Here is a 26,641-nt window from a genome sequence, read left to right as displayed (position 1 = left end):
TCCGGCCGCCTCCTGCGGGGTAAGGCGCGGTCAGCGCTGGGGTAGCCCGGCGGGCAGGAGCCCGCTCCCGCTCCCGCACCGCGGTAGCTCAGGGAACGCTGGCGGGAGCCCAGCGGGCGCGTTCGTTACAGGGGGTAGAAATGGCTCCGCTCCCAGGCTGCCGAGGGAAGCCGTGCGACGAACATCGCGTGTCAGAATCGGCCCATTTTCCCACGGGGCACACGGAACGTGTGCTTTTTCCAGAGAAGGCAGATTTTAAGGAGTGAAATCTGTACTGAAATTGCACTTATGACGCACTTGCGTTCGTGGCTGTAACGAGGGCTCGGTGCTCCCAACGGCCCGCCACACGGCGAGGCACCGGCTGCCGCCACCAGCGCAGGCAGCGGGGAGACCGCGCAGCCACAGCCCCCAGCGGCGCCAGGCGCCGCCCCGGCATCCCCCGCCCCCTCCTGACGCCACCACGTCGTCGCTCGCACAGCACTCCTGCGTCGTGGCACGAACCCGGATGTGAGCGCAAGGTGGGGGCTGGGGAGGCCGCGCTGCCAGGCTGCCCCGCCCTCTTCCGCCCTCACCCCGCTCAGCCTCCTCACAGGAACTGAAGCCGGCACCGTCACCCCCGCAACTGCGCATGCTCACCTTGGCCGAGGACGCCGAGGCCGACGGGGGACGCTCTGTCCGGGCTCGCGCATGAGTAGCAGGTGGCGCCGCCAATGAGCCAGCGGGCTGCGCGGAAGTCCTGCCCACAACGGGGGGGGGCATTGTTGTGGGTGACGTCACGGGCGGGGGATGCGGGCGCCCCATTGGCTCGGGCTCGGCGGCCGTGCGCTGGGATCTTAAAGGGCGACCGGAGCGCGGGCCGCGCCGGCCGGGCGGGGCCCATGGCCAGCACCAGCAGCCACCTGGTGAGTCCGGGGCGCGGGGCCAGCGCCGCAGCCGCCCGGGGCTGCTGGCGGCCGCGGGGCGCCGGGGGAAGAAGTAGGCCCGGGCGCTGGGGCCGGCCCGTGAGGGGGCGGCCGCCCGTGCCCTACGTGCCGCCGGGCGGCGGGGTCGCGGTGGGGTTTCGCGGGCGGCCTCGCCGCCTGCCGCCCGCTCGGGCAGGGAGGGCGGCCGGGCGAGCGAGCGCTGCCCTCCGTGGGGCCGGCCTCGGCGCTGCTGCTCCCGGTCCTTGTTCCGCCTCCCGGGTCGCCGCGGGCCTGGTGGGAGGGCCCCGCTCCCGCCCCGGGCGCCGGCGGGGCCCTGAGGCGCGAGGCGAGCGCGGCGGCGGGCGCCCCGGGCTCGGCCCGTCGGCGGGAGGAAGCGAGGCTGGGGCCGAGGCCGAAGTAGCCGCCCCGCGGCCTCTGGCGGAGCTTCGCTCTCGGTTCCGGGTGCGGGGCGTTGGCGTGGCTGTGCCGGGCCGGCTCCGTCTCCCACCGGCGGAGCACCTGTCGCTCTGGGACCCGTTTCTTTTGTCGTGGAACGAGCGCGTGAGGAAGATGGTGAGGGTGGTAGCAGGACGCCGTTTCGAACGTGGTTGTTTCCGTTAGTCTCACAGTGTAAAAGGCTAACGTTTTGTGAGCCCTGACTAGCGTAAGATGGAGTGGTCGCTGATACACAGAAGCGGTAATGGTAAATCTTAATTTGCATTGTAGATGGTACGGTTTAGTTAGCGTAGAGATTCCCTTACGAAAATAGTGTTTGTTACAAAAATAACGACCGGCTTTCATTGACGTCGGTGTAACTAACTGGCAGTGATACGTTCCTTATCCTTGTGTGCACGCTGCTGTGCTTTCGGGTCTCGTGTGCTTTCCATCGGTTGCAAGCTGCTAAGCTCCACCCTGCAGCGCTTAAAACTTCTTCATCAGTTGGAATTGGCTAAGGAGGGTCTTTGGCATGGAGACCGGCAGAGCTGCGTTGATTCCTGAAGTCCTGTTTCAGTGTGTTTTCCTCTTCATGCTCGGTGCCTTTTTCATCAGGGCGTTACGGATAATCATATTTGTTGTCTGAAGACGAGAATTATTATGTGGAATAGCCCTACAGGGGAGGACATGAAATACTGCACTGAGGATTATGAAATAAAGCAATGTTTGATTATCACAGGAATTAGTTTTGCGTTCCTGACACTTGATAGAGCTCCATATGGCTGCTTCTCAGCATCAGAGATGACTTCTGTTTACTTTTTTAAACAGGGTGTATGCTTCCCTTTGTGCTTCTGTCCTTGCTTGTTGCCTCCCTTTCCAGGTTTTTCTCTCCAAAATACATTTCTGTTCCTTTTCTATATACGGTTTAGGTCCCTGCATGTAAGAGAAACGTGCAGAGAGAGAATCAATGAAGAACAAAGTTGACAACCATTTTTGTTAAAACTAAAATATTTTTTCAGGGTAACTTCTTTTTAGTTCCTTGTCTTCCATCCTGTTTAGTATTTCTCTGGTCAGGTGAGTGTACTGACTGGCAGTAGCAGATAGAATTGGCTTGATTCAGCTAACCTTTTTGTAGTTCAGATGATATCAAATATGGGAAATCCAGTATTTCTGACACTCTGAGCAAGTTACTGTTAATGTTTGTGTGATGGAATTAATGACATTAACGAGTTCTGTGATTGTTTCACTATAAATGCAAAAGACTTGGGGGGAGGGGGGGGAGGAGAACAGAGCACAGCTTTGAAAAGAATATTCCAGCATTCCTCTGCCAAAACAGTTAATTTTTATATTCATGTATGTGGGGACAATTCCTAAAACTTTCTACTATTTTCTGAAGATGTGCTACCAAGGAGAGAATTGCACTTTTAAGAAGGAAACAACTTTGGTGCTGCTTTAGTTGCAGGTGTCAGTGTGGTCTTAGTTATTTGCTGTTAATGCCTTCATTATAAGCACGTTGGGTCTCATATCAAGAAGTGCTCTTCCTCTCAAAATGAAGAGTCTGGAAGAATGGTTATTCATGTCTTCATTTTCAGCAACATCTTCGCTGGAAGGTTTAGATGCTCTAGTGATTATTAGATTCTCCCAGTGTTTCTGACCTGATAGAACCTATAGTATAGTCACGGATATGTCTGAACAAAACTGCTAGTCGTCCCCCCCCGCCCCCCGTGGAGCTAATATAAACTACACTTCTCAAAGAACTGGGTTCTTAATAGAGTAAGTTCTGCATCTATGCTAGGAATTAGACTAGGCTATGGTAAGAGTTCTGTTTGTAGTTATTTGTAGGTATAAAACTTTCAGACAGGCTTGAAGGGTTTTCCCTACATACCTATCTACTTGATATTCTCTTCTCTTGGGTTTTCAGTATAAGGCTATGACTAGTCTTTATCGCTCATGCATAGGCTTTTAAGTGGGATAAGTTTTCTGTAAATCTCTTACCAGAGCAGGCTGCAGGAATAGAAAATAATAAAAGATACGGATGTTGAGATGGTGCTCAAAGGTGGAAAAAATGGAAGAAGCTTATGAAAGAGGAGCAATTTTATATGCACTCATGTTTCTAATATAGGAAGTGCTGGTAGCTCATGGAAAGGAGACAATCCAGAGAATAATCTGGATATAATAGTGATGTTCAACTAAAGAATGAATCCACTGTGTGGGTAGGCTTTTTTTTAAAGCAAATTATTCTTTGGATTATTGGTCTGTTACTTACAGTGCTAGACGTAATGTCTGTTTCATATAGTTCTTGAAACTCTGCAAGTAGATTGCTGTAGCTGGATGTTGGAAGACACCCTGCAGATTCGGGCTCATTTCACTTCCCTAAAGCAGATCAGTTGGAAGGCAGCATTGCAGGAAAAACTTGGAAAGGGATGCTGACTATTGAAGTACTTGCAGGAATTTTGGTACAGAAGGTATGAAACCAAGGGTGCAGTCACTTTGTTAGACTGAAAAAAGTAATAAACTGGCAAAGTAATAAAAATAGGTTTGACCTATGAAGATGTGAAATATTTTAGTAATCCCTGTTTTTGAACAGTAAAGTTGTATTTGATCTAATTTTTTTTTCTCTAGAAAAGTTGTATGGATTGCTGTAGAACTAGCACATCTATGGCATCAGAAAATATGCAAGTGAGAAATTACTTTTTAATATGGAAAGATAAAAACTTAATTCAGAAAACACTATGTTTAAAAGATAAAATCCTTCTCCAAGTTCCTCATATTGGAGCTTCCTGAAGAATTTGTATGAAGCCCAGGAATTATTGTTTCCAGTATTTCAAATGGGAAAACTTTTTTTGCAGGTGCCCAAGTTAGATTATGTGTATGTAATAACGAAGCAAAAAAGGGGAAGGAGCTGATTTTTCTCCCTCCCCACTTCCCTTTCTGACATCGTATTGGCAGGTAAGCTTGTGGAATGTTACTAAAGTCTAACTAAAGTGTATGAAAGGACTGAACACAGCATGCACAAAGTGAGCTGTTTGGTCTAGAACCTTATTTTTCACACTTTATGGATTCTGCTTAACAGTGCTGGAGGAAATAACTGGTTTGTTGTGTGACTATTGAAGTTGAGACTTGCTTTCTGCTTTAAAAGACAAGCTGTAAATACTTCATCTGGCAAATATTCTGTAATTCTTTATGGTGAAAAATTGGAAGGATTAACTTGCTTAGCACATTCTTCTGGAAAGAAAGTATTAAATTTGATGTTCAGTTCTTCAGTAATCCTGCGGGAATTTAACTTACGGTTCTTGACTGTGCTGTCCAACACTTGTACGCTCCATCTACATACTGCCACCTCTATGTGGCTGTTTCTCTGCTCTTCACCCAAAACTGTTCTCTTTGCCTCCTAGAGTTGCTAGCAAGGAGCCTCGTATAGGAAGTCCTTTTGTGTTTGTTAGCACGAGCGCCCATCCATGCTGCACAACACCTCTTAGTATTGGTGTGCTTCACGAGATAACCAATGATGTAGAATGTGATCTAGACTATTGCGACTACAGATGGCTTTTGTTTTCTTGTGAGCTGGCCTGGATCCGTTTGTGTGAAATGAATTCTCAATGGCTTGTTTACATATATAGCTATTTGGGCCATAGGCTGACTTTAGGTTCTTAGAGATTTTTGTGGTTTCCTGTTTCTGATCTGTTTTGAGGCTTGGGGTGGGGGAGGCGGTGGAAGGAGGCCTTAAATAGTCTCTGCCCCTGAAGGTGCTTGGAACTTAAGTGCTTTGCTTAGCAGTTAGAGAGTAACTGGCTGATATGCAGGTTCTTACAAATCCTTTCATTAGCTTTAATCCCTACCTGAATTTGCAATTAGAATCCTGGAAATAGCGGCAGTACCACTGTATGTGTACCACCATGTAGAGGTGTTCTCTGTGCTTCCAAATCCTTGAGCCTATTGGTTATACTTTTGCTGATATAACATGAATCTGATTACCTCATTACTCACTTACGGATAAACTGCGTTATAGATTTACTGCAGAAAGTAAGGCACTGGTGGTAGGTGATCGGTTCAGTTATGAAGGAGGTGGAGTGTCAGAGCTGAGCTTTGCATCTGGTGTTTTGAGATTATTTTATATGAACAATACAGTATGTCGTCATCTTATTTTATATGAACAACACAGTGTCTTAAAACACTTCTTTGTATACAGTGAACTTGGTGGGGATGTACATCCAGAAAGCTTAAGAAGAAAAATCAATTAATTTTGATTTTTCTTCAAAGTTAATCTTCTTGATTATGTTTTGGAGATACAACTTGTATCTTCCAAAGTTGATTTAAAACATGCGGCAAACAACTGCCGACTAGACACTAGAGTCTTTTTTTAACAACCTACTTGTGCCTGACAGTAATACAAAGAAAAGTCCCTGAAAAAAACAATTTTACTAATCAAATTCTCATAGGTTATTACAGCATGGCATTATGTCAGACTCAACTAGGGCTTTATATATATTTCCTCTGAAATAATAACTGTATGTTATGATGATTTATTACGAGTATTTTTAACATTGCCTTCATATTACTGTAATTTTTCTTTAAATTGTGTTAGGGCTGTTAATATATCAAGCAGACTACATCAACTTGAATTCTTTTCATAATTCTGTTTCCCACTATTGCAAAGGTCCCAGCCAGTTTAGGTAGAATAGTGTCTTAGAAGAATTATCTGCTCGAAGCTTTCCCCTTCCATTAACACTTACAATCTTTAATCTTGAAATGTATTACCAGGACATTATTTTTAGAGAGTCATCTTTTCTTTTAAATTATGGTCATTTCCATCAAGATACTTTGTCAAGAGATTTTTTTGGGGAACACTTTTATGCAGTGCTTCAATGAATGTTTACCTTTCAGCATTTGAGAGGTTTCAAATGACACTGCACATGAAGGTGAGCATAGTTGTTTTGGTGGACCAGAGCCTAGACTTCTTTAATCAGTTAGCATGGCAGTCTGTTGAAACAACAAAGTCCTCCTTTTATACAACTGAATGCTTTTGAAATTTGCATGGTTTATTCATAAAAATGGTCTATTAAGCAACAGATTTTTCATGTGGCAACTTCTGAGACCAATAAATTTCACTCCAGATAGATTATGACTTCAGATTCTTTTGCAAAACAAAGTTGTGTTAAAATAGCTTTTATAATTGAAATATGAGATTTCAATCTGTTCTTTTAAATGTAGTAATCGGTAACCATTTTTGAGCCTTGATCAAAGTATAGATTTTGACAAATTGTTTGGCTTCAGGCTGTTTTGCTGATTGTAATGGTCAGGTTCTTCAAGACACATGGAGCTGATGGGCAATGTGTTGGGGTATGAGCTAGGTCTTAAGTTCTCTACAGTAATCTTTGCATATCATTTGATGATGAGGTTTGAAAGGGTGCTGATGCAGCTCTACACAACATAAACGCAAACCACTGTGCTACAGAAGATTAACGTTTGATGTTAATGCTTTTTTGATATCTACAAATAACAAATACCTGGATTAGGGTTTGTTTACTGCAGTTTGAAGAAAATGGCTTAGATCTTCAGAGAACTTCTCTGTAGAAAAAAAACATCCTGTTTTCCCAGGAAAATATCTTCCGCATCTTTGTAACCTAGTACAGTTTTTAATAAGTGCCTCGTTTGTTTTTTGGAGGGGGGTGTTTGTTCTTAGAAATGCCTGTTGATTTTCTTTGTTATGATTTTGTGTTAGACGTTTGAATTATCTGCCTTAAGAAAGGTTGAACAAGATCTGTCATTTCAATATAAACTGCACTTCTTGTGATATGTTGAAGATTAACCAGTTTGTTTAATTAACTGCTTTGTATAGTACCTAAAACCAGGAGATTTTTCTTTTCAAATGCCTTAATATCACCCCTTTTGATCAGATTATTTTTTGGTCTAGGTTTTTTAATGCTACGTTTTGCGCGCTCTGGTGCACAGAGATAAGTCATTAAAGTATGACTTAATGTTTTCATCCCAGAGAAGACTGGGTATTTGCCAATGTAGTATTCAGTTCAATAGTTTTTTAATACGTTTCTTCTTTTCAATGAATGAATGTCGAGTGTGGTTCTTTAAAGCCTTTGGCAATTTTTTTCCTCAGATTTCAGAATCTGAAAGCATACTTCTAAATGTGGTTTCCTTACTGTTTGGTCTAGTGGTATTCCTTCCTGACTGGAGAGACAGGTAATCTTCTATCAAGCTGGCAGTGTGAGCAGAGTACATGTTTTTAAATACCTCCTAATTACTATGGTATTTTAATTTTTTTTAATATGGCTGTATGTATTCGAGTGTCAAAGTTAACCTGTTCCATGGGCAAACAGTTTACTCATTGTGTAGTGCATTCAGAAGTACTGGTGAGGTTTGGCTTAATCTGAGTTTTGTCCTGTCCATTACATGCTTGATTTTGTTATAATGGTAAGACAGTCTGACAGCATCTAGTGATGCTTTTTAAGGCATATGAATGGATTTTCTCTTCTTTTTTTTTAGCAAATATTTTCACTCCTTAAAGGTGGTAATAATGTTTGCAAATAGATGTATTATTGAATTCTTTAAATTATCTGACAAACTTCTAAGCATATATAAATGGAAACTGGCATGCAGTGGAGTTTCATAAATTATTCAGTATATTGTTTATATATACACATGTATGTACAATTGGTTAATAGAAGGAGGATGCTGTTGGTCACTTAGCAGAAAGTCTGACAGTCCGTTTTTAGGCAGAAGTCCAGAGCATAAACAGACACGAGGATATAAGGTATGAGAATTGATGTTTACTGCAGTTTATTGAAAGCACACCATCTATTATTGTTCTGGGATGCCTTCATTCATGGCAGTCACTCTGGTGTAGCAGCGTACGGAGTTTACGAAAGGAAAACTGGTGTTGAATGTTGATAGGAATAATCATTACACTTCCTGCAAACCACTCCTGGATGGGATTGGTATGTAAGGGGAAGTGCCACCTGTACTGTGCTCTCTGCACTGGAAGGTGAGGCTTTTAGTGGGATTTTGTTACTCTGAATCGGTGTTTCTTTGTATCTTAACGTTTCTCGCAGCTGAACTACCCTGCTTCTGCCTGCATTCTCTTTTTAGGTACTATGAGGAATGATAGTTTGAGGACATATATTCAGGCCCATCTTAGTATCTGACCTGATGAGTTGCTTTTTTTCTTTTGGAATATGCTGGAACTTCTAGCGTGTGTTGCACTCTAGCCTTTGAAGTGGAGGCTGTCACAAATAGGTATTGGAGAACCTGGAGACAGTAAACATTTTCATTGTGGGATATGAGGGGGGAGGAGGCCAGTGGGAAAGCTGTGCATAATATCTGTTAATTACCCCTTCTTATGCTCTTTTTCAGATACAAGATGTGTGTCAGATGGAGTTGCTGCACCTTTGTCAACCCTCTGAAACACCAGCGTGCCATGAAAATAATATATTAAATAGAACTGCCTAGCTGTTCATTTTTTCCCTTTGCTTTTTGCAGATAAATCCTTAGGAGACCCCAGGTTGTCAATGTTTAAATTATAAGCAATACGAAATAAATTTCAGTTTCAGAATTTTTGGCTTGTATGACAATATCAAAATAATTTACAAAACCTCTCAGGCCAAGCCCATCTAACTTAAACTGTCTTTAGCAGAATCTCAGTATTGATAAGTAGTAGCAAGTCAGCTTTATCTCTAAAACTACAAAACACCTGTCCAATGAAAGCGATTACCTTCGCTCAATGTGAAATAAAGGCCTTTATTCCTCCTTAATTGCACAGATAAATAGATGGACTCCATATTTTTACTTGAAGACAAGTGTATTCATTTGGACATTGAATCTTAGATTCATAGATTTTGGAAGATCTTCCTGTTTCTGTATCAAAGGGCTGTTTGGCACAGATGTAAAAGCTGTGATTGGATACTATGACAGCCAGGGAGAGTATCTTATACTGTATCATGTAGTATCTATTTTGAAAGCCTCTCAAATTCCATTTGCAAGTTAAAAAATTAATTCATAGATATCCTATATTGCTTTCTGAATCCTATAATTTCTTAAGCAGACTTTGTTGAGGTACGGCATACATGTTTGTATTGGTTTATCTTCATGATAGTCTGTGAACTTCTTATACTCTAGTCTAACACTTATGGCATACATCACTCAGTAATTCTTATATCCAGTAAGACTTGTGTTGAATTGCAGGTGATCCTAATTTTGAGAGTTCTGTATTCTCTGATATCACAAGGCTAAAACAGTCAGGTTCCTTAATAAACACAGATTTCAAGAGCTTAATGTACTCAGATGATTAGATGTTTTTCCAGGGGTTCAGTGTCTTGATTTTTCCTCCTGAAACTGGTTTGTTTTGGTTTTCTCCTTAGTGTTTGCACAGTACTAGCGGCAGTAGGATGTTGCTTCTCCTAGTTGATGCTTTCTAGTTCTGTATATTCAGGTACGGACTAGCTTGAGTTCTTTGTCCACTTGTTTCCCACCATTATGCCTAATTTCTTGGACCATATTTTAATTCGTAATAATATTTTGGTAGAGACAAAAGTAAGGTCTCGCTGTCTAATTTACCAAAAGCTGTAGATTGCTTTAAGTAAGAGATACACTTTTTTGCCAAATGGTGTGTGGTTTCTTTTTCTCAGTCTTTAAATTTACGCAATTATTCTTTTTCTTTCAACTTTTTTGGTTTGAGAGTCAGCCCAGGTGTGAACTGGAAGAGATCCTTGTTTGGTGATGACTATTAAATATAAGTTGTTTAAGAATTTAACCAGTTTTACTTAAAGTATGTCCTATATTCATTTTCCTCAACAGTATTCTGTATTTCAGTCGTTATATAATGCCAAGTCAAATGTTTTATGGGTGTCTGTCTGCACTATTTCGTTTAGTAGACCTGCAATACAGTTTACCGTAAAAAACATTCATAATAGGGTTGTGCCAATGTTCTAGCTTATACAGTCTCATCAGCATTGTTTATAATCAAAGCAAATATACCAGTTGAGTTGTAGAGCTCGTGTTGCTTTGTGTAAATAATACTTTCTGTTAGTAAGGTCTGCTTCCAAAAAAATTGGCCTTATAGGTAAGTGGATGGAAGAGCTTTTCTAATCATGTCGGCCCTATGTCTTAATGGAGCTAGAGATTCAGTAACACAGTCAGCGGTTAGACTCAGTGTTACCAGACAAGCCATAGGTTAGGACCCTATTCACACTGACTTTCTTTGTAACAGAAATGAGATTTTGCTAGTAGAGTTTCAGTGGTAGCAAAGATATTCTCAGTCATCTTTGGGGTTCAGTATTATGTCACTTAGAAGTAAAAGGTAACTGGAAGCTTCAGAAGGCCCAGTCTCTACAAGTATTTTTTTGCTGCTGTTAGTGTTGATAGAACCGTATCAGCAAAGCAGTGTTGCAGATTTTGTGGTGGGAAAAAGCTAGCAGAGATGCAGTTGTTGTGGTTGTACTTGCTTTAGAGCAGTGTGGTATTTGTTTGATGCATACTATGTGCTTAGATATATTAAAAGTTGTACTGGTAGTGCTGTTGTCAAAATGCTGAATTGCAAAAAGGATTCCAAAAAGTATAGGTCCTTTTAGATAGCTGGGAGCTTTGCCTGTGACTGGCTTTTCATACAAAGGGGAGTGAGGAAAGTGTAAAAGGAAAAATGTAGTGATATCTAGTGGGCTTTTTGCATCGATTCAAGTTTTCTTCTCTTAAAGTTTATTTCTACTGTTTGCAGGTAAGAGGGGAAAAGAACAATATAAGGACTTACTTCACATGGCATGTAAATAAAAGGAAGCCTGTTTCTAGTGATTTAGTGAAAATTAGTTAATAAAGAGTTTGGTATGTCTGTTGATTCCACTTACCTTCAGCAGATTTGTTATTTTCTTCCTTATCAGGTTTTCAAACTCACAGTATGTTGCACTAAGAAGGAAACAATTTCTATATGGAAGTAAATTAGAAACAGCACCCTTAAGAGCTTGGGAAAGTAGGTAGTGTTAGAGACTAGTTTTTAAAAGCAGAGTTAGAATGACTAGATCAGTGATTATCAGTGTGGCCCACAGTGATCCATGACACGCAATAGGTAAGTCTGTTGTCATTATGTGAGGGTCTGTGCTTTCACTGGCTTGCCAGCTGAGAAATGTTGATAATTGCTGGGAGGAGAGCATCCTTAAGCTTCTGAGAACTGCAGATGCAGTTGAGAAGGTTTTTAAATTCTTCAGTGATTGACTTCGTATCTCACTAAAAAAGTCTGTATGTAGCAGAAGCAGAATCTTAAATCCGATTTTTGCAAAAGAGTGGCTGTACAAGGTTAGGCTGGATGAGCTAGCCTGTATTCTGTCTGTGGTATATGTGAAGATGTATGTAGAAACATGTATAGTCTCTGCAGACATGTTTTTTGGAATCTTTCAAAATAAAACTGAGAAGGCAAATCAAATCATACAGGACACAAGATACTAAACAAGAATACGTGGAGTGTGGAAAGACAAGCATAGGAGTGACCTTTTCTAGAAATGTTCAGGTGCAACATACCTAGTTGCATAGTTCTGTAATTTCTTAGGTAACTGATACTTCCAATCTATTGCATCTTCCTCTGTCCTTCTTGTTCTTAATCTTGACTTTTCTTTGAGAAAGTCAGGGGACTAAATGACGTTATACCTTGGCTGGAAATAACCTTCTCTTCCTACAAAGTCCTTTACTCTGTCTCTTCTTCCCTTAGGACTTTTCTGTACTTGATATTCATTGTGACTTACTTTCAGATACTGTGCAAGGAAATATACTGCATCCAACACCTTCCCCCCCCTCCCCCCCTTCTTTCAGTGCTCTCTGGTGCTTTTGTGGTGGGTTTTTTCCTTGTTTGTTTTTTTCAAGGTGATCTTGCTAGCTGCAGAATCTAATTAGATTCCCCCCCCAGTGCTGCTGCTTTATTTGCCTTTAAACCCTCAGTTGCTCTAGAATAGCCTGACTGGAGCCAGTTCATCATTTAAATCCTAATATTTAGTCTGTGCGCATGTGTTTTTTACTTACTATATTTCAATTAATGGGATGTTTCTTATGCTGGCATTACTTCAGTTGTTGAGCAGTCATACTCATGTCAGCCTTGCTGCACTCTTGCTAGGAAACAGTACAATCGGTTTTTAATTCTAGCTACTGCGTATCTTTATACAGGCTGCTGTTGGAGTAGCTGTCTGAAGGAAAGGTGATTCAGCAGGGCTATGAGAATGTTAGGGGCAATAACTAGTCTGGGGAAGGTGTCAGCTAAAATATCTGCATAGAAAGCATAGAAGGAACTGTGACCTACAGTGCACATACTTGAATGTGTATGTGCTGTTTTCATAATGATAGCATCAATATGCTTTCTTCTCTTCAGAGGGAAGAATGCTGCATAACTGATTCTGAGTAGAGGCATATACTGCTCTCTGGGGGAGTTAGTGAACCTTTTGAAAAGCAAAATTCTCCCATATGTCTCCAGGTCTTCCCCCAGCCTCACCCCCCTTTTATCCTCAGAAAAGCTGTTCAAAATATAGCAAATGGCTATCATTATAGGCAGATTCCTCATCAGTCTCTGCTCTATCACAAAGCTCAAACAAAGGTCTAATAAAAGAAGCTGTTACCTGTTCTTGATCTGCTTGCCCTATCGGTGTAGTCATGGTTCTTGGAAAAAGCCCTAAGGAGCAACTGAGATCCTGGAGCAAGTAGGCTGCACTCAGATTGGAAAGGGAATGTTCCCTTATGCTTCTTGGAAGATATTGTTTAGAATAGTTGCTTAATAGTAGTTAACTTTTCAATCTGGTGGGAACTGATATTTGTATATCCATTATGGAGGGTGGCGAAAATGGAGAGTTTTAGCTGTACTCTTTTTGCCCTTGTTCCCTTCATCTCAATTTAGAAAGTATATGTTTGCATGCTTAGAAATATGTTTGTGTCTCATTGTTCTGTAATGCCTCTAAATGTGTAAGTGAAGTGTATTTCTGAATTGTATCTTATTTTTGAAAGAAGTTTAGCAGTAAATAAGGGCTGCTTTTCCATACTGCACAGAGCACAGCCAAGTGAGTAATTGCTAATTTGGGAGCTAGGTGCTTTAAGCCCATATACATGATTGAACACAAGTCCAATTCCCTTCTAAAGTGGTTTCTGATAGAAATGCAGAAAGTTGTTCTGAATCAAATTGAAATTCATGAGAAAAAAAATTCTTTTTGTCAGAAGTAATGTTTATTTGAATATCAACATGAGGTATGTTACAGACTAGGTCAGGGTTGTATAATACATCTGTTTTGAGGTTAGGAGATTGTCATTAAGTCATAGTTTAATTCTGCTGGATGTATGTTAGAATACTGAGATTAAAAAATAATGTTCCGACATGGTGTTATTTTTCTTAAATGTTCCTTCTGCATACCATTTCAGTTTTTATTGTCAGTAGTAGTTCAGCAGAGCTATTGTCTGGGTTTTCTGGCCAGTTTCAAGTAAAACATTTGAAGCAGACACCTGACAGGCTAATGGAGGTATATTACCAACAGGGAGGGAAAACGGCTTGACAAGTTTCCTTGGTCTTACTTGGGAAAAATTGATAAAAGGGTACCAAACAATGATTTGCTTTGTATGTTACAAGAATCAGTATTCGGAGTATATCTTCTTGTACTTGCTGTTTTCTGGGCTATAGCTGGTTCTTTATTTTGGAATTGGGATGTCTTTATGTGACCGTATGTACAATTTAAGTAGTGTTCCTTGTTCTAAAAGGTCATGGACCAGAGCATTCTTCAAAAAAAGTACTAGATACTGCTGATTATTAAACCTGCCAGCTGATTTGCCTTTTGTATGTTGTTCTCTCTTTTCTTCCTGTCCTTCCCCAATGTGTATTAAAGAGAAATACTATTGGAGAAAGTGAGATTCCAAGTAAAAATGTACAAATGTATCCTTTGTCTCCATTAAAGTTTTCGTACTTTATGTGTTCCTTTACAGTTTGCTGTAACTTGGATCTCTAAACTAATGTTACTTGTGAATACAGGCGTTCATTGCATACCTAGACAATTTTTTTAGTTTCAGGAGAACTACTACTTGTTAAGATTGGATGGATGGCTCTGTCTCTAAGCATGAAATAAAGTTTAAAGATCATGTTATTCGTAGGAGAATATGCTGTGAAATTTGATACCTTTGTGTTAGGGAGCATTTTTTTTAATTTAAAAAAAGGCATTCTTGAATTAAAGTGTTCAGACTTTTAACTTATGGCTATATGTATGCGTGCAGCATGATCTAAACAGAGTTGTTTAACAAATTAAGAGCCACCATTTCTAAAATAAATACTAACATTCCCTCCTAAAGACATTTTAGTGATAACCCTTTCAAATAGGACTTTATATGATGCTTGTATGAAAATAAAGTGCAGATGTGTGTGGTAATTATTTGAAGGTATGGGTATAACAGTTTCATTTCTCTTTTCAGTATGATGCTGTTCCAATCCAGTCTAGCGTGGTGTTATGCTCCTGTTCATCCCCATCAATGGTGAGGAACCAAGCAGATTCCAGCACTCCATCTGTCATTTCCACCTGTGGCAGCAGACAGGGATCTAACATGGAGGGCACTGCAGCTGAATCAAGATCTAGTTCAAACTCCTTGCAGCAACATACAGGACAGCAGCCTTCACAGCCTCGAAAGAAACGACCTGATGACTTCAAATTTGGGAAAATTCTGGGTGAAGGATCTTTTTCAACGGTAACTTTACTTTTTATAAGAAGTGCCAAATATCTTAGATGAACTTCAGAATTTGTTGTCCAGGTAATATTGCTGAGATTTAAATCTGGAGAGAACAGCTTGAAGAATAAATGAGAAGGACATAGTGGTTTTAAGTTTAACTATTAAAATTAAGTGTTGCATTAAATATGGGTGCTGATTTTTCAAGTACCTTTTAAACTCATCAGAAGTCCTGTTGTGTCCTGATGACTTGATGCTTGGATTTTTAGGAGACATTGCTTTCTAATGTAAGTTTGATAGCATCATGGGTTATGTTAAAATTTCATGATATAAAGGATTGGAACTGGGCTAGGAGTTTTTCATGGTAAGAACTTCCATGCAATGTCCTCTCTGTGACAGGAGCTACTGCCAGATGCTTAGGGAAGAAAGTAAGAACAGTGATACTTCTCCAATATTCTTTCTCAGCCTCTAGTGTCATGGCCCTCAAGGACTTAATGAGCCACAGTTAGTATCTTTGTATTCAGTAGCCTTAAATGGACTATTTCTAACTTCTCACATCCATGGCATTGCACAAGAATGAATTACTTGTGTTATCTTAAAGAACCCATGAAGCAGTTAATACTTTCATTTGGTGCTTTTATAGTTGCCCCATTGTACGACAATAAGTAATATTTCTGTATCTTTTTCACATGTCATTTGTTGTACATACCTTTTGGTTGTTGATCTCTAAATGTTGGGCTTTTCTGGTTCTTCCTATACAATCTACTGTGGTGTTTAGGAAGCAGGCCTCTAGTAGTCATCAAGAGTAATTTGCACTTGAATACGTTGTTTGCAACTTGCAGGTTTCCCTAAAGAATCCAACAGAGTTGCTGCCTCTTCGGTATACCCAAACACTCTGCCTCACTGAGACACTTTCAATTTCTGCTTGTAGTCTCTGAAAGTTAGCACCATGTTCCTTGTAAATAGAGAAATTCATAGAGCCTAGCCCAGACTCTGAATAAACTTCTGTTCCAACATTCTGATACCTGTTCACTGGTAGATGGTTTTTTCGGTCCCAAGTCCTGCCCAGGAGGAGGAGTTTGTAGTTCAAAAAAGGGAACTGCATGAGATTCCTGCCTGCCCATTTCTCCACTCTGTTGAGGTCCCTCTGGATGGCAGCACAACCCTCTGATGTATCAACACCAGAGCTCTTGATCTGTGGGGCGTGTATCTTCACATTGCTGTCAAAACATCTTGTTAAAAAACATATGCTTTGTTCCATAGAATCACAGAATGGTTTGGGTTGGAAGGGACCTTACAGATCATCTAGTTCCAACCCCCCTGCCATGGGCAGGGACACCTTCCACTAGCCCAGGTTGCTCAAAGCCCCAGCCAGCCTGGCCTTGAACACTTCCAGGGATGGGCATCTACAACTTCTCTGGGCAATGTGTGTCAGTGCCTCCCCATGCTCATAGTGAAGAATTTCTTCCTTTTATCTAATCTAAATCTACCCTCTTTCTTATTAAACACAGTTGTAGATTCAGAGATCTGATTGTACTCCCCAAGATCTTCACCAATATTCTGACTGAAAAGTGTTCATCTCAGAAAGCAGGGGCCTTCATATTACCATGCCTCCAATGGCAGCTTCAGATTAAAAAAAAAAACCCAATATTTATTCAGGGTCATAATACATATATTCTGTTTTCTTGGACTTCTATTAAGCTACCACAAACTCTACCTGGTGCCAGTGCTGTATTTCGAATTCAGCAGAGATGCACATGATCTGGCCTCAGGGAATGTTTCTTCAGAGCATTCTGCAATTTTGTGGGACCACCTTCTGCAGCTGTAACTGTTCTTGGACCCATGCTTGATATTACAAATGCAGGGCCTTCTAGTTGTTGCTGTGCTCTTTTAAAGTAATGAAAACCTACTTGCTTTATAGACAGCTTCAAGCTCCTCTCAGAATAATATCTGTTATGTGGTGGCAGAATTAGAATTCTCATGTTTGGCTAGGCATGTTGTCCTACTCGCCTCCTTCTATATGGCTCATACATATTTCCCCCCTCCCTCCCTTGGTTTTGTCTCCACCTATAAATGAGGCTTCTCTTAAAAAGAGGAGCTCTAAGGAAGTACGAGTGTCTGACCAAAACCAGTTCTTAAATGCAGACTTAATCTCTGGCAGTCTGAAATATTTGTTCAAGTTTAGAGTTGGGCTTGGCCATGATGTCTGCCAATTATGTTGGGGATTATTTCTGCTTTGTAGCCTCTGTTGAGGGTTCTCTGCTCTTATCTCACCTTCCTCTAGTTTGAGACGTTTAACTACTTTTCTTGCCTTGCTGTTGTCTGAATTTGCAACTTACACATTTATATGTTCTGTGAATGCTTTTGTTTTTTTTTTTTAACTACCTATCTAAGGTCTAATTCCTGTCTATAGAATTTACATTCCATATTAATATTACTTCTTCCCATAGGGTGGATAAGATTCAGGCCCCTGATAGCTGAGACATGGTATTAACATGTACCTCTGTGTGTGTGCTTTTTTGTTGTTGTTGTTGTGATTCTGCTGTTTTTTGTGGATTATTAGTTGGGAGGAAATCAGGATATGGTATACTCGGATTTGTTCAGTGAGGAAGGGACTTGAGGGTACCCAAGTACTCATGCTAGGAGGTAAATACTCAATCCCGTGTACTTAGAATACAGCTGCTCTGTATCAATGTAAGTATGTAGGTAATACATCTGAAATCTCATGGTAGAAAATTTGATACCATGCAGGACTGGAAGAGAGTCAGTCTTTGGAGCTATACAGCTTAATTCAAGTTTGAGAGTTATTAGCTAAGATATATTTTCACCTGTGTCAGTTGATCACTTCTGCCATCTGAGTATGGACTCTGTGTATATAGGCAAGATTGCCTATTGGATTTTTATTTTACTGATGGCACTGAATTGTTTTATGAAAATGTAAAAGTATCAATTCCCAAAATGTGGAAAGTTAGTACTATGTATCTGGGTATTTATTTAACAACAGACTTAAAGTGACCTGCTTTCAGCAGCTTTAATGGTAGACTTGATTGATGAAACTTGGCAACAAAAATTAGAAAAGTTAAGAACATTCTCATTTGATTGCACAGCTTTAAATAATGTTACCTGTGTACACAGAAGAGTCTCAAATTCCTTATGCAGAGATGCAGCTTGTAACAGACTGGTTGTTTCTAGCGGAAATTTTCATTGATCAAATACTGTGAACTTCAGTGTGTTTGTTCAGATGAACTTTTTTAGAAAATTAAAGGTGCCTTTACTGCTGAACTGAGATTTCAGTTTTCTAATACTGAACGAGTGCAGCTGCATGCACTTCTTTCACCTGAAGAAGTGCCTTATTTAGAAACTCCTTTTCCTAAATGCCTAACATTTAGTATCAGGTATATGTAATAATATTTTGGAGTACTCTGTTATACTGATTTTGCAAGGGGTTAGAATATAATGAGAAGTGGATTAGAAGCAAGCCAGGTGCAGTGATTTAAAAAAAAAAATAGTGTAATGTTGAGAATCTAGCAAGGTATTGGAATGGATATAAACTTAAAATGAGAAACACAAACTGTAGTCATCTGTTGTTACAAGGTTATGCTCGGGTTCATGCAAAAGAGGACTTCACAGATTTCTGTCAAAGGCAACTTTTAAGACAGTTCTTTCTTGAAGACGAGCTTTAATTTGTGTTCTTACAAAAGCTTTTCTCTTTAAAAATGTAGAACTGCTTGCCTGAAACTTTATCCCTGGCTTCTACTAATTGGAAATCTTTCATTCCCTTTCTTTAAATCTTTTTCCTAACAAACTGTAAATAGTTGAAAGCTCTGTCTCACTTCTTACTTTTGATCTTTCAGATAAATTTTATCTTTCAATCTTTGGTATTTATGTTAAGAAAAAGTACTGTGACAGATTTTTAGAAATATTCCTCAGCACCCTTGTTGCTTTTTTCCCCTTTAAGATTTGGCAATTTACTGTGACTTATGTTACAATTTTCAGAATTCTTATGGGGAAAAAAAAAAGTAAATCCGTGATTACCCAGTCAGGTATATAAGTCTTTTAGCAAAACAAGAGTTGTTATGCTGAACTTAATTTCTGCAGAGGTCTTGCTGAAGCCAGCGCAATATGAACACATGCTTAAATATTTTGCTGATTGCAGTTGTGATAACTTATTTTGGGCAATCAGTATTCTAAATACCTACTGGGAGATCAAAATCACTGTGTGTATGTCTTTAATGAATGGTTACAATATTTTTTTTCTCTCCTCTGGCAACAGGTTGTCTTGGCTCGAGAATTGGCAAGTTCTAGAGAATATGCCAGTAAGTATTGACTCCTTCAACATGAGCTTTTAAAAACTACAGTATCAATGTAGTCCTGTTACAAAACACCTGTTCAAAAGACAGAATTAGTGGTTTTAGGATAATTTTATCTAACCAAAAAAAACCCCAAACAAGTTACTTAGATGGACTTCATTTGGTTGTACCTCCTGCATTTTCACTCTGTCTTTTTTTTTTCATTAAGTTAAAATTCTAGAAAAACGTCATATCATAAAAGAAAACAAGGTGCCATATGTGACACGAGAGAGAGATGTAATGTCCCGCCTGGATCACCCTTTTTTTGTGAAACTCTACTTCACCTTTCAGGATGATGAAAAGCTATGTATCCTTTGCATTTTAAAACTTGCTGTAACTGTTTCTTAAAAATAACAATCCCCAGTTTTGGTTCCTTTGAAACATTGTCTAACAGGAATGATGAAAATAACTTGAGGTATTTAAAATATCTTGAAGCTTGCGATGCAATTTTTGCAGTCATGCTTTCAATAGAAATTAAGCAAATAGAATGAGAGTGCCCCCTCAAAGAGAAGAATGGGTGACTTGCGGGACAGGGGAGATGAATAAAACAGTAACTTATATTGCCCACGTGGTAAATGCTGAAGGGCGACTTGCAACAATCTAAGTTTAAAATAATAATAATAAAAAAAATTGGGGGGGTGTATGAGAAATGTGTTAGAAATGTTTTCTTTCTGATATATACAGTAAAACACCACAATTCCTGTGTTTAAAATAGGGGTAGCCAGCTATATTTACTACTATTTCTTATTTGAACAATTAGCTCTATTAAAATTTTTCTTATGTAAAAGTGCTTACAGAATAATCTGAATGATAGAAAGCTCAAACTCTTCTGTTTGGGCCACTGTTTCCCAAGTTATCTCTCTAGCAGTAATTGCAAAGTGCAGTTTCATCTTGAAAGCCTGTTGGTTTGTAGTCAGCTTTATTTTTCTTGTGAAGAAAATGTTAATCGTGTGAATTTCCTCCTAAACTTCCTGCTTTGAATTGGCTGTGCCAAGGGTAAAAGGATAGATCAGTCTATTTCTGGGGTCAGTGTAAGTAGTTGGGTTTTTCCACAGAGGCTGCTAGCAGTGCTAACAGGCCCTATATTGTGTGTGTATGTACATATGTACATGTGTACACTAACAGAACTTACAGGGGCTCTCTTTTGTAATGTAAACATTTGCTCATTGAATGCTCAGCTGACTTCAGAACTTTTCAGATGATGGAATAATTTTAAACTTAGGTTGAATGCTCGCTATGACTGTAAATAGTTCTCTTTGAGGACAATTATGTATACAGTTTAAACGAATTATTTAGGTGACTGTCTGGAAAAACTACAAATTTAACTCTTTATGTAGTCTTTGCTATGCTAAGAAATTGGGACCTGTGTCCTAGGTTCTTAATATATTTAAGAAATTGTTTTGGGTTGCTACCATGTAAAGTTTCACAGTAACCAACTTTACTTCTTCCCATTGTTCATGTATTTTTAGTGTTACTCTCATCTTTGGAACGAGGTGTGGGGATTTTTGTTTTAGAATGGTTTAGTGATAGACCTTAACTATACTTACATTCAGATTTTGGGCTTAGCTATGCCAAAAACGGAGAGCTGCTAAAGTATATACGCAAAATTGGCTCATTTGATGAGACCTGTACCAGGTTTTATACTGCTGAAATTGTATCAGCCCTGGAGTACTTGCATGGGAAAGGAATAATTCACAGGTAATACAAAGTTGAGACCAACATGCATTTGATTATGCACAATGTGTTTTTTCTAGAAGCGTTCTTTTTGAAGTCTAACACAAACGTGGATTTTGTGGAAAGCTAATGAAAGCATAATAGCATTTCATTAGTATTAGTACTGTTGTTAACGTAGGGAGCTAAACAAAGAAAACTTTAGGAGGAGAGCCAATCTCTGTTATTAGACTAACTGTTCAAGCAGGGAAAAAGTAAGAAAACTTTTTGGCCTAGAATTAACATTACCAAAAGCTTGTCTTTTTCAAGCTTGATCAGTTGGTCTAAAAACAGAAACTGACTTTTTGTTTAACTAGATTTTTTTTTTCTGCTGTGTTATGTACCAAAAGTAACCAGAATTCTGCTGGTGTGTGAATTAGTGTGCAGCATGTCATCAAGAGAAGTAAAACTAATGTAGTCAGTTTTCACTGAGTGAACAATTTCCACAAAGCTGAACAATAATTAGGTAAATGGTGAAATTTAGTGAAGTTTTTAATAGGACCTTCACAGTTGTTAGTGATGTAATTATATTGTCGGGATAAGCATGTTTTGTCATTCATGTTTATTAAACAAATTAAAGCTGTAAGTGTGAGAAATCTGAGACACGTAAATTCTTTTTGGGTAAGAAATCTATTGTGTCCGTAGGTTCCCAAGCAGTTGTTCATGGAACAGTAGATGCTAGTTGGCAAAAAGCTGGCTGATTATATATTTGATAGCATTACTACTTCTTCCAGTTATATTTAAAAGGACAAAGTATTTTCCTAATACTTCTCTGTAAAATAATTGGGAATAGAATTTAAGGGGGCTGGATATGGAGAGTACTAAAAGCATAAAATTTTCGGGGGGGGGGGGGGGGGGGGAAGTTAAAGAACTCCCAGTTTCAGTTTGATTATATAGTCCATGTGTTAGGCTGGGAGAATCCTTATAAAATGGATATAGCATGATTGTCAGTATTACTAAGCCTATATTGGAAATCTTGTGTTATAAAAGAGCTGCTTTATATTTGTCTTTGTATGAAGGCCACCACGAGAAGCTCAAAAGAAAACAGTGAAATTGTGCAATTGGAGAACTTTATACTAAGTTTGTTTAATTATAAGTCTATAGCTCTAGCAGGGCCTGAAAGTTCTTGGGATTTTCTGCTGCCTAAAGAAATATGACCTGAAATAGAACCACTTTAAGATGCCAGGCTACTCTGGAAAAGTTACTAGATACATCTCTCTGTATTTAGATACATAGCTATATCCTAGATCCATAATATAATATTAATATATAATATAGGTATATATTATATAAACTGTATGTATGTGTGTATAGAGTACAATATATAAACATACACATGTATATGTAAAAAAACCCACACAGAACTGTTAAAAAGGTCCATTCCATTCATGTACTTTCTGCTTCTCTCTGAGAATAGTTACAGGGAAATGAGCAGGATTTTTATGGCTTGTGTGTCATAGTTACTGCATACCAATTGCTCTCTGTGCTAGTCCACAGACTTTAAACTGTACAACTGCACACCCCATGCTTTTCAATAATAGGGGGCTGTAATCTGAGGAAAATAGTGCTGCACAGTGGTTGATGGAAACAGCTTTGAATTTGCACTGATTTTTCTTACCAGTCAACCAAAACAACTCCCGTGCTTCTAGATTTCTTTATAAGCATCCAAAGATACTTCTTAGGAGGGAAGGATGTTGTCTTTTCTTGTCAACTGAGGAAACTTGGTGCAAAGTAAATAATATCATAACAGTGTAACCCAGTGCTGTTTTTTAAGTTGTTGCTAATGAACCTCTTGACATCTAACTCTAAATTGCTGTCTATTGTGTGTGTGATACTGTGAGGTCTGGTTTTATTTGGAATCGGAGGCAGTGTCCATACAAATGGTATGCATACATTTGAAATACAGATTATACATGGATTTGGATGTGACAAATGTAAACATGCCACTCTTAAAGAGTGGACGGTGGTTTACAGTTCTTATCTATTCTGGACATTCAGCTGGGGGCAGGGGGCTGCCATTGTTTGACTAACTGGAGTTTTGCACTAAGTAAACAGGCATAGAAGATCTTACTGCCGTATCAGTCTGTCAGATGTTACTTAAATTAAGGCTTGGGAGTGAAGTTTTGGTTTTGTTGTTTTTTCTTCCTTTTCGTTTCTGTTGAACAAGTGAGATGCACAATAGCTTAGTTTTGAGATTATTCATTACTTCAGGTCTTTTTCTAAAAAAGTTTAATTAACGGGCTTTTCAAAATCTGTTAGCAGTCTGCATGTTGACTACAAGTTAGAGGAAAGTTGACACAACAATGTTTATAGAATGTCTGCATCATTTATGATAGCATTATGTACATAAGTCACTAGACTTTGCAACTTTAATTTGTGTGCTGTTTAAATATAAAAATCTGCCTTTTCCAGGGACCTTAAGCCAGAGAACATCTTGCTAAATGAAGACATGCACATTCAAATAACAGACTTTGGAACAGCAAAAGTATTATCTGCAGATAGCAGACAAGGTATGCCATTATTTACTTCATCATGTGACACAGATATCTATAGCAAGTGGTCCTTTGAAAATGTGTGTATGTTGTATTTACCAAATTGTAACCTTCAAATATCATTATCCCTTATCTAACAAAATCACTGAGAGATATTGAAACAGTTTTGACTGTCACTGCTTAGATTATGTCAGAGGTAATATTCGGTGTAGTGGTATAGCCAGCTAGATCACCAAATATAGTGGGGAAGTTAAACTACTTCAAATTACTTTTCATTTGCAAGACAAGAATACAAACAAATAGTTACTGTGGCTCAGCTGAAACAGTATGTTTTTACTCTGCTTATGTATTTAACCCTAGTGACTATCAGAGTTGCTCAAATGTGAAGGTTATAGAATTCTTGTGTCACTAGTTGCTTAGTATTAACCTGTGAATCAATGATGCTGCAAACAATGCATGAAAAAAGCACTAGGCTGAACTGAATTTGATAAACTTAGTTTTTTAATTGAACATAGTAAGCTTGTGTTGGTAGATTTTATACCTAACAAAGTGCATAGCTTCTTGAACCAAATAGATATCACTGAGATTGATTTGTCTTTTCCAAGCAGGTTTTGTGGATGCGTAGAAAAATTAAATTCCCATGGGTTCTTTGTAGCATTACATAACTTGCAATAGATTGCCTTTGGGGCTTTTTTTATTGGGTTGGGGGCAGGGGGAGAAGTAGGTGGTTGGCTTCTCCGTAAGTATGTATTTGCTTATTTCTTTCAATTTTCTTACCAGCACGGGCAAACTCATTTGTAGGGACAGCACAGTATGTTTCTCCAGAACTGCTGACAGAGAAATCTGCCTGTAAAAGGTGAGGACCTTACTGTATTTCAGAACTTTACTGACTCTGTCAGGATACTGTCAAATGGGGGTAGGGAATAAATCAAGCAAGCAAGCTTAGTATTTCAAAGAAACTAGATGCTTGAGTATAAAGGGTTTTTTTTAAGAGAGTTTGAAATGTGTTTTTTCTTAACAAGCATTGCTTCTTGTCTGAGTGCTGGTTTCCTCAGTTCATCTAGCTTCTGGAGTTCTACAGACAAGATTAGGTGTTGTCAGGAGAAGGTGTGTAATGTGAAGTTGGATTTCTCTTACCCATAAATAAATCAGAAAAACTTTTCTGTTTTCCAAATAATATAATTACTCTAATTCTGTTTTATATAAGCTTGCTCTAATATGGGAATTCCTGCTGTAAAAGCAACCAAATGTCACATTCTGTCAGCCAGGGGAAAGGCTACAGCTTTCTTTGACTTGTATTTAGATCAGCTTGCAGTTGTCTTTGCTAAGCTCTGCTTGGGGGTTGCAACGTTTTAAAGCTCATCTCTGTGCCTGGTGTGAGTGATATCCTTAAGAAATTTCTTATCTCATTTAAATGGGTTCTTGTTGGTAACCTACAGACTGTTGTATATCTATTTTATTACAATGATGGAAGAATAATCAAAGTAATCACTGACAAATCATAGGGAAAAGAGATCTCTTATATGAATAACTGTGGTAACGTGTGCTAGCTTTTCTTGAAATGACAGAAATACTATTGGACTTTCCACTTTTGCTTCTAGTAAAGAGGTTTTGACTGGTTTGGCTAATGGAAAGACTTTATCAGGCTATCATCTCCTTTTAGAAGTCACATAATGCTTCATCTTTACAGAAAACTCTTAATTTGAGGAGTTTTGAGTCTTTTTTAGTATTTTGGTCTTCCATGAGGATTTCTAAACTTTAACCAAATCTATGTATAGTTTACCTCGAGGTAAAATAAGTTAAAAATACTCTTTCAGGCCAACACACTAAAACTTAAGACTTTCCCTCACCCATGTACCATATAGCCTGCCTTTTTGTTTGTGTCTTAAGAAAAGCTTTAAGTGAAAAAGCTGTATTGTGACTTTTTTGCATAAAATTTTTAGAGGAAAGGATTTTAGTTCTGAAGGAGCATATATTGCATTAAGTTAGATGCATCTTTGAATTGTGGTAGTGGATAATAAGTGTTCTTTTTAGTCTCATTACATACCCATTAATTGACTGAGAATTCAGCTGCCTTGCACATGTGCTTGTTGTCAGTTGTTGTGGGATGGTTACTGTATACTTTTTTTTTCCCCCGAAAGCTGTGTTGCTAGCTTACTCTTCTGTTAAGGGATGAAGTGAAAATAGTGTGGAAATTATGCTAGGCAGGTTTGTCCGATGTGTTCGTGCTATGTTCTAACTAGCAGAAACTTAAGAATTTTTTTTTAAATTACAGTTTAAAGACTTCTTATAGGAAAACATGCTATATGTTTTTTCCTCTTTCTTTTGAAGCTCTGACCTCTGGGCTCTGGGATGTATAATATATCAGCTTGTAGCTGGATTGCCTCCATTTAGAGCTGGGTAAGAGATTTAAGCTAATTTTTTACATGTGGATCATAATTCTATTGACTTGGTTTTAGCTTTTACCTTAGTACCAGTTCTGAAGTACAACTTTTCCTGGTGCAGTGTTGGTGTTAATGTCATGCCTGCTTTTATTTGTCCTTACTGATGTCATGAAGATGCTTAGACAGCTATAACTGGAGTTCCTGAGAGAGATTCCTTAATTTATTCTAGGATTTCACATGTAATTTATTCCATAAAGGTTACTATGCCTACATGAAGAGGGTATGAGGCACCTCTGTATTGAGCCATTTGAACTTTTTTGTTGTTATTATTCAAGTACCTGGTGCTTACAGGATCATAGATACTTGGAAGACTGTACCCGTTTACCCTAGAAAGATTTATGGGAATGACACTTAACTTCTAGATCTCCCATTTAATATTTGTCCAGGTTATGCACTGTTAAGGTGAAAGAACCATCGAGAACTAATAACAAGAGGTAACTATTTTTCTCTTTTGCAGAAATGAATATCTTATATTCCAGAAGATAATAAAGTTGGAATATGACTTTCCAGAAAAATTTTTTCCTAAGGCAAAAGACCTTGTTGAAAAGCTATTGGTAAATATTTGCTGCTGTTAAATGATTTGATGGCATTGGAAACATTCAGCTTATGTAGTTCCTTTTTCCTAAAGTTTCTGTGCA

The 26,641-nt window shown here is 39.0% G+C and overlaps 1 protein-coding gene across 2 annotated transcripts in view; it reads left to right on the top strand.

Moving 5' to 3' along the window:
- The first annotated feature begins 752 nt into the window (after positions 1-752).
- PDPK1 (3-phosphoinositide dependent protein kinase 1) overlaps positions 753-26,641 on the top strand; it is a 35,159-nt gene continuing 9,270 nt past the window's right edge. Inside the window, exons 1-9 of one of the 2 annotated variants that reach the window (XM_072878441.1) lie at positions 753-902; positions 14,760-15,029; positions 19,282-19,324; positions 19,527-19,664; positions 20,911-21,055; positions 23,480-23,577; positions 24,340-24,415; positions 25,891-25,959; positions 26,461-26,557. In XM_072878441.1, coding sequence (XP_072734542.1) covers positions 879-902; positions 14,760-15,029; positions 19,282-19,324; positions 19,527-19,664; positions 20,911-21,055; positions 23,480-23,577; positions 24,340-24,415; positions 25,891-25,959; positions 26,461-26,557 — 960 coding nt within the window. In that variant the 5' untranslated portion in view covers positions 753-878. Of the gene's footprint in view, positions 903-9,758; positions 9,778-14,759; positions 15,030-19,281; positions 19,325-19,526; positions 19,665-20,910; positions 21,056-23,479; positions 23,578-24,339; positions 24,416-25,890; positions 25,960-26,460; positions 26,558-26,641 lie in introns of those variants that run through there. The other variant, XM_072878442.1, reaches the window with a different exon arrangement.

The sequence above is a fragment of the Ciconia boyciana genome, chromosome 13, assembly GCF_034638445.1.
Source record: "Ciconia boyciana chromosome 13, ASM3463844v1, whole genome shotgun sequence".
Classification (NCBI taxonomy): domain Eukaryota; kingdom Metazoa; phylum Chordata; class Aves; order Ciconiiformes; family Ciconiidae; genus Ciconia; species Ciconia boyciana.
The sequence above is the reverse complement of the archived record's forward strand: the minus strand, read 5'-3'. Positions and strand labels throughout refer to the sequence as shown.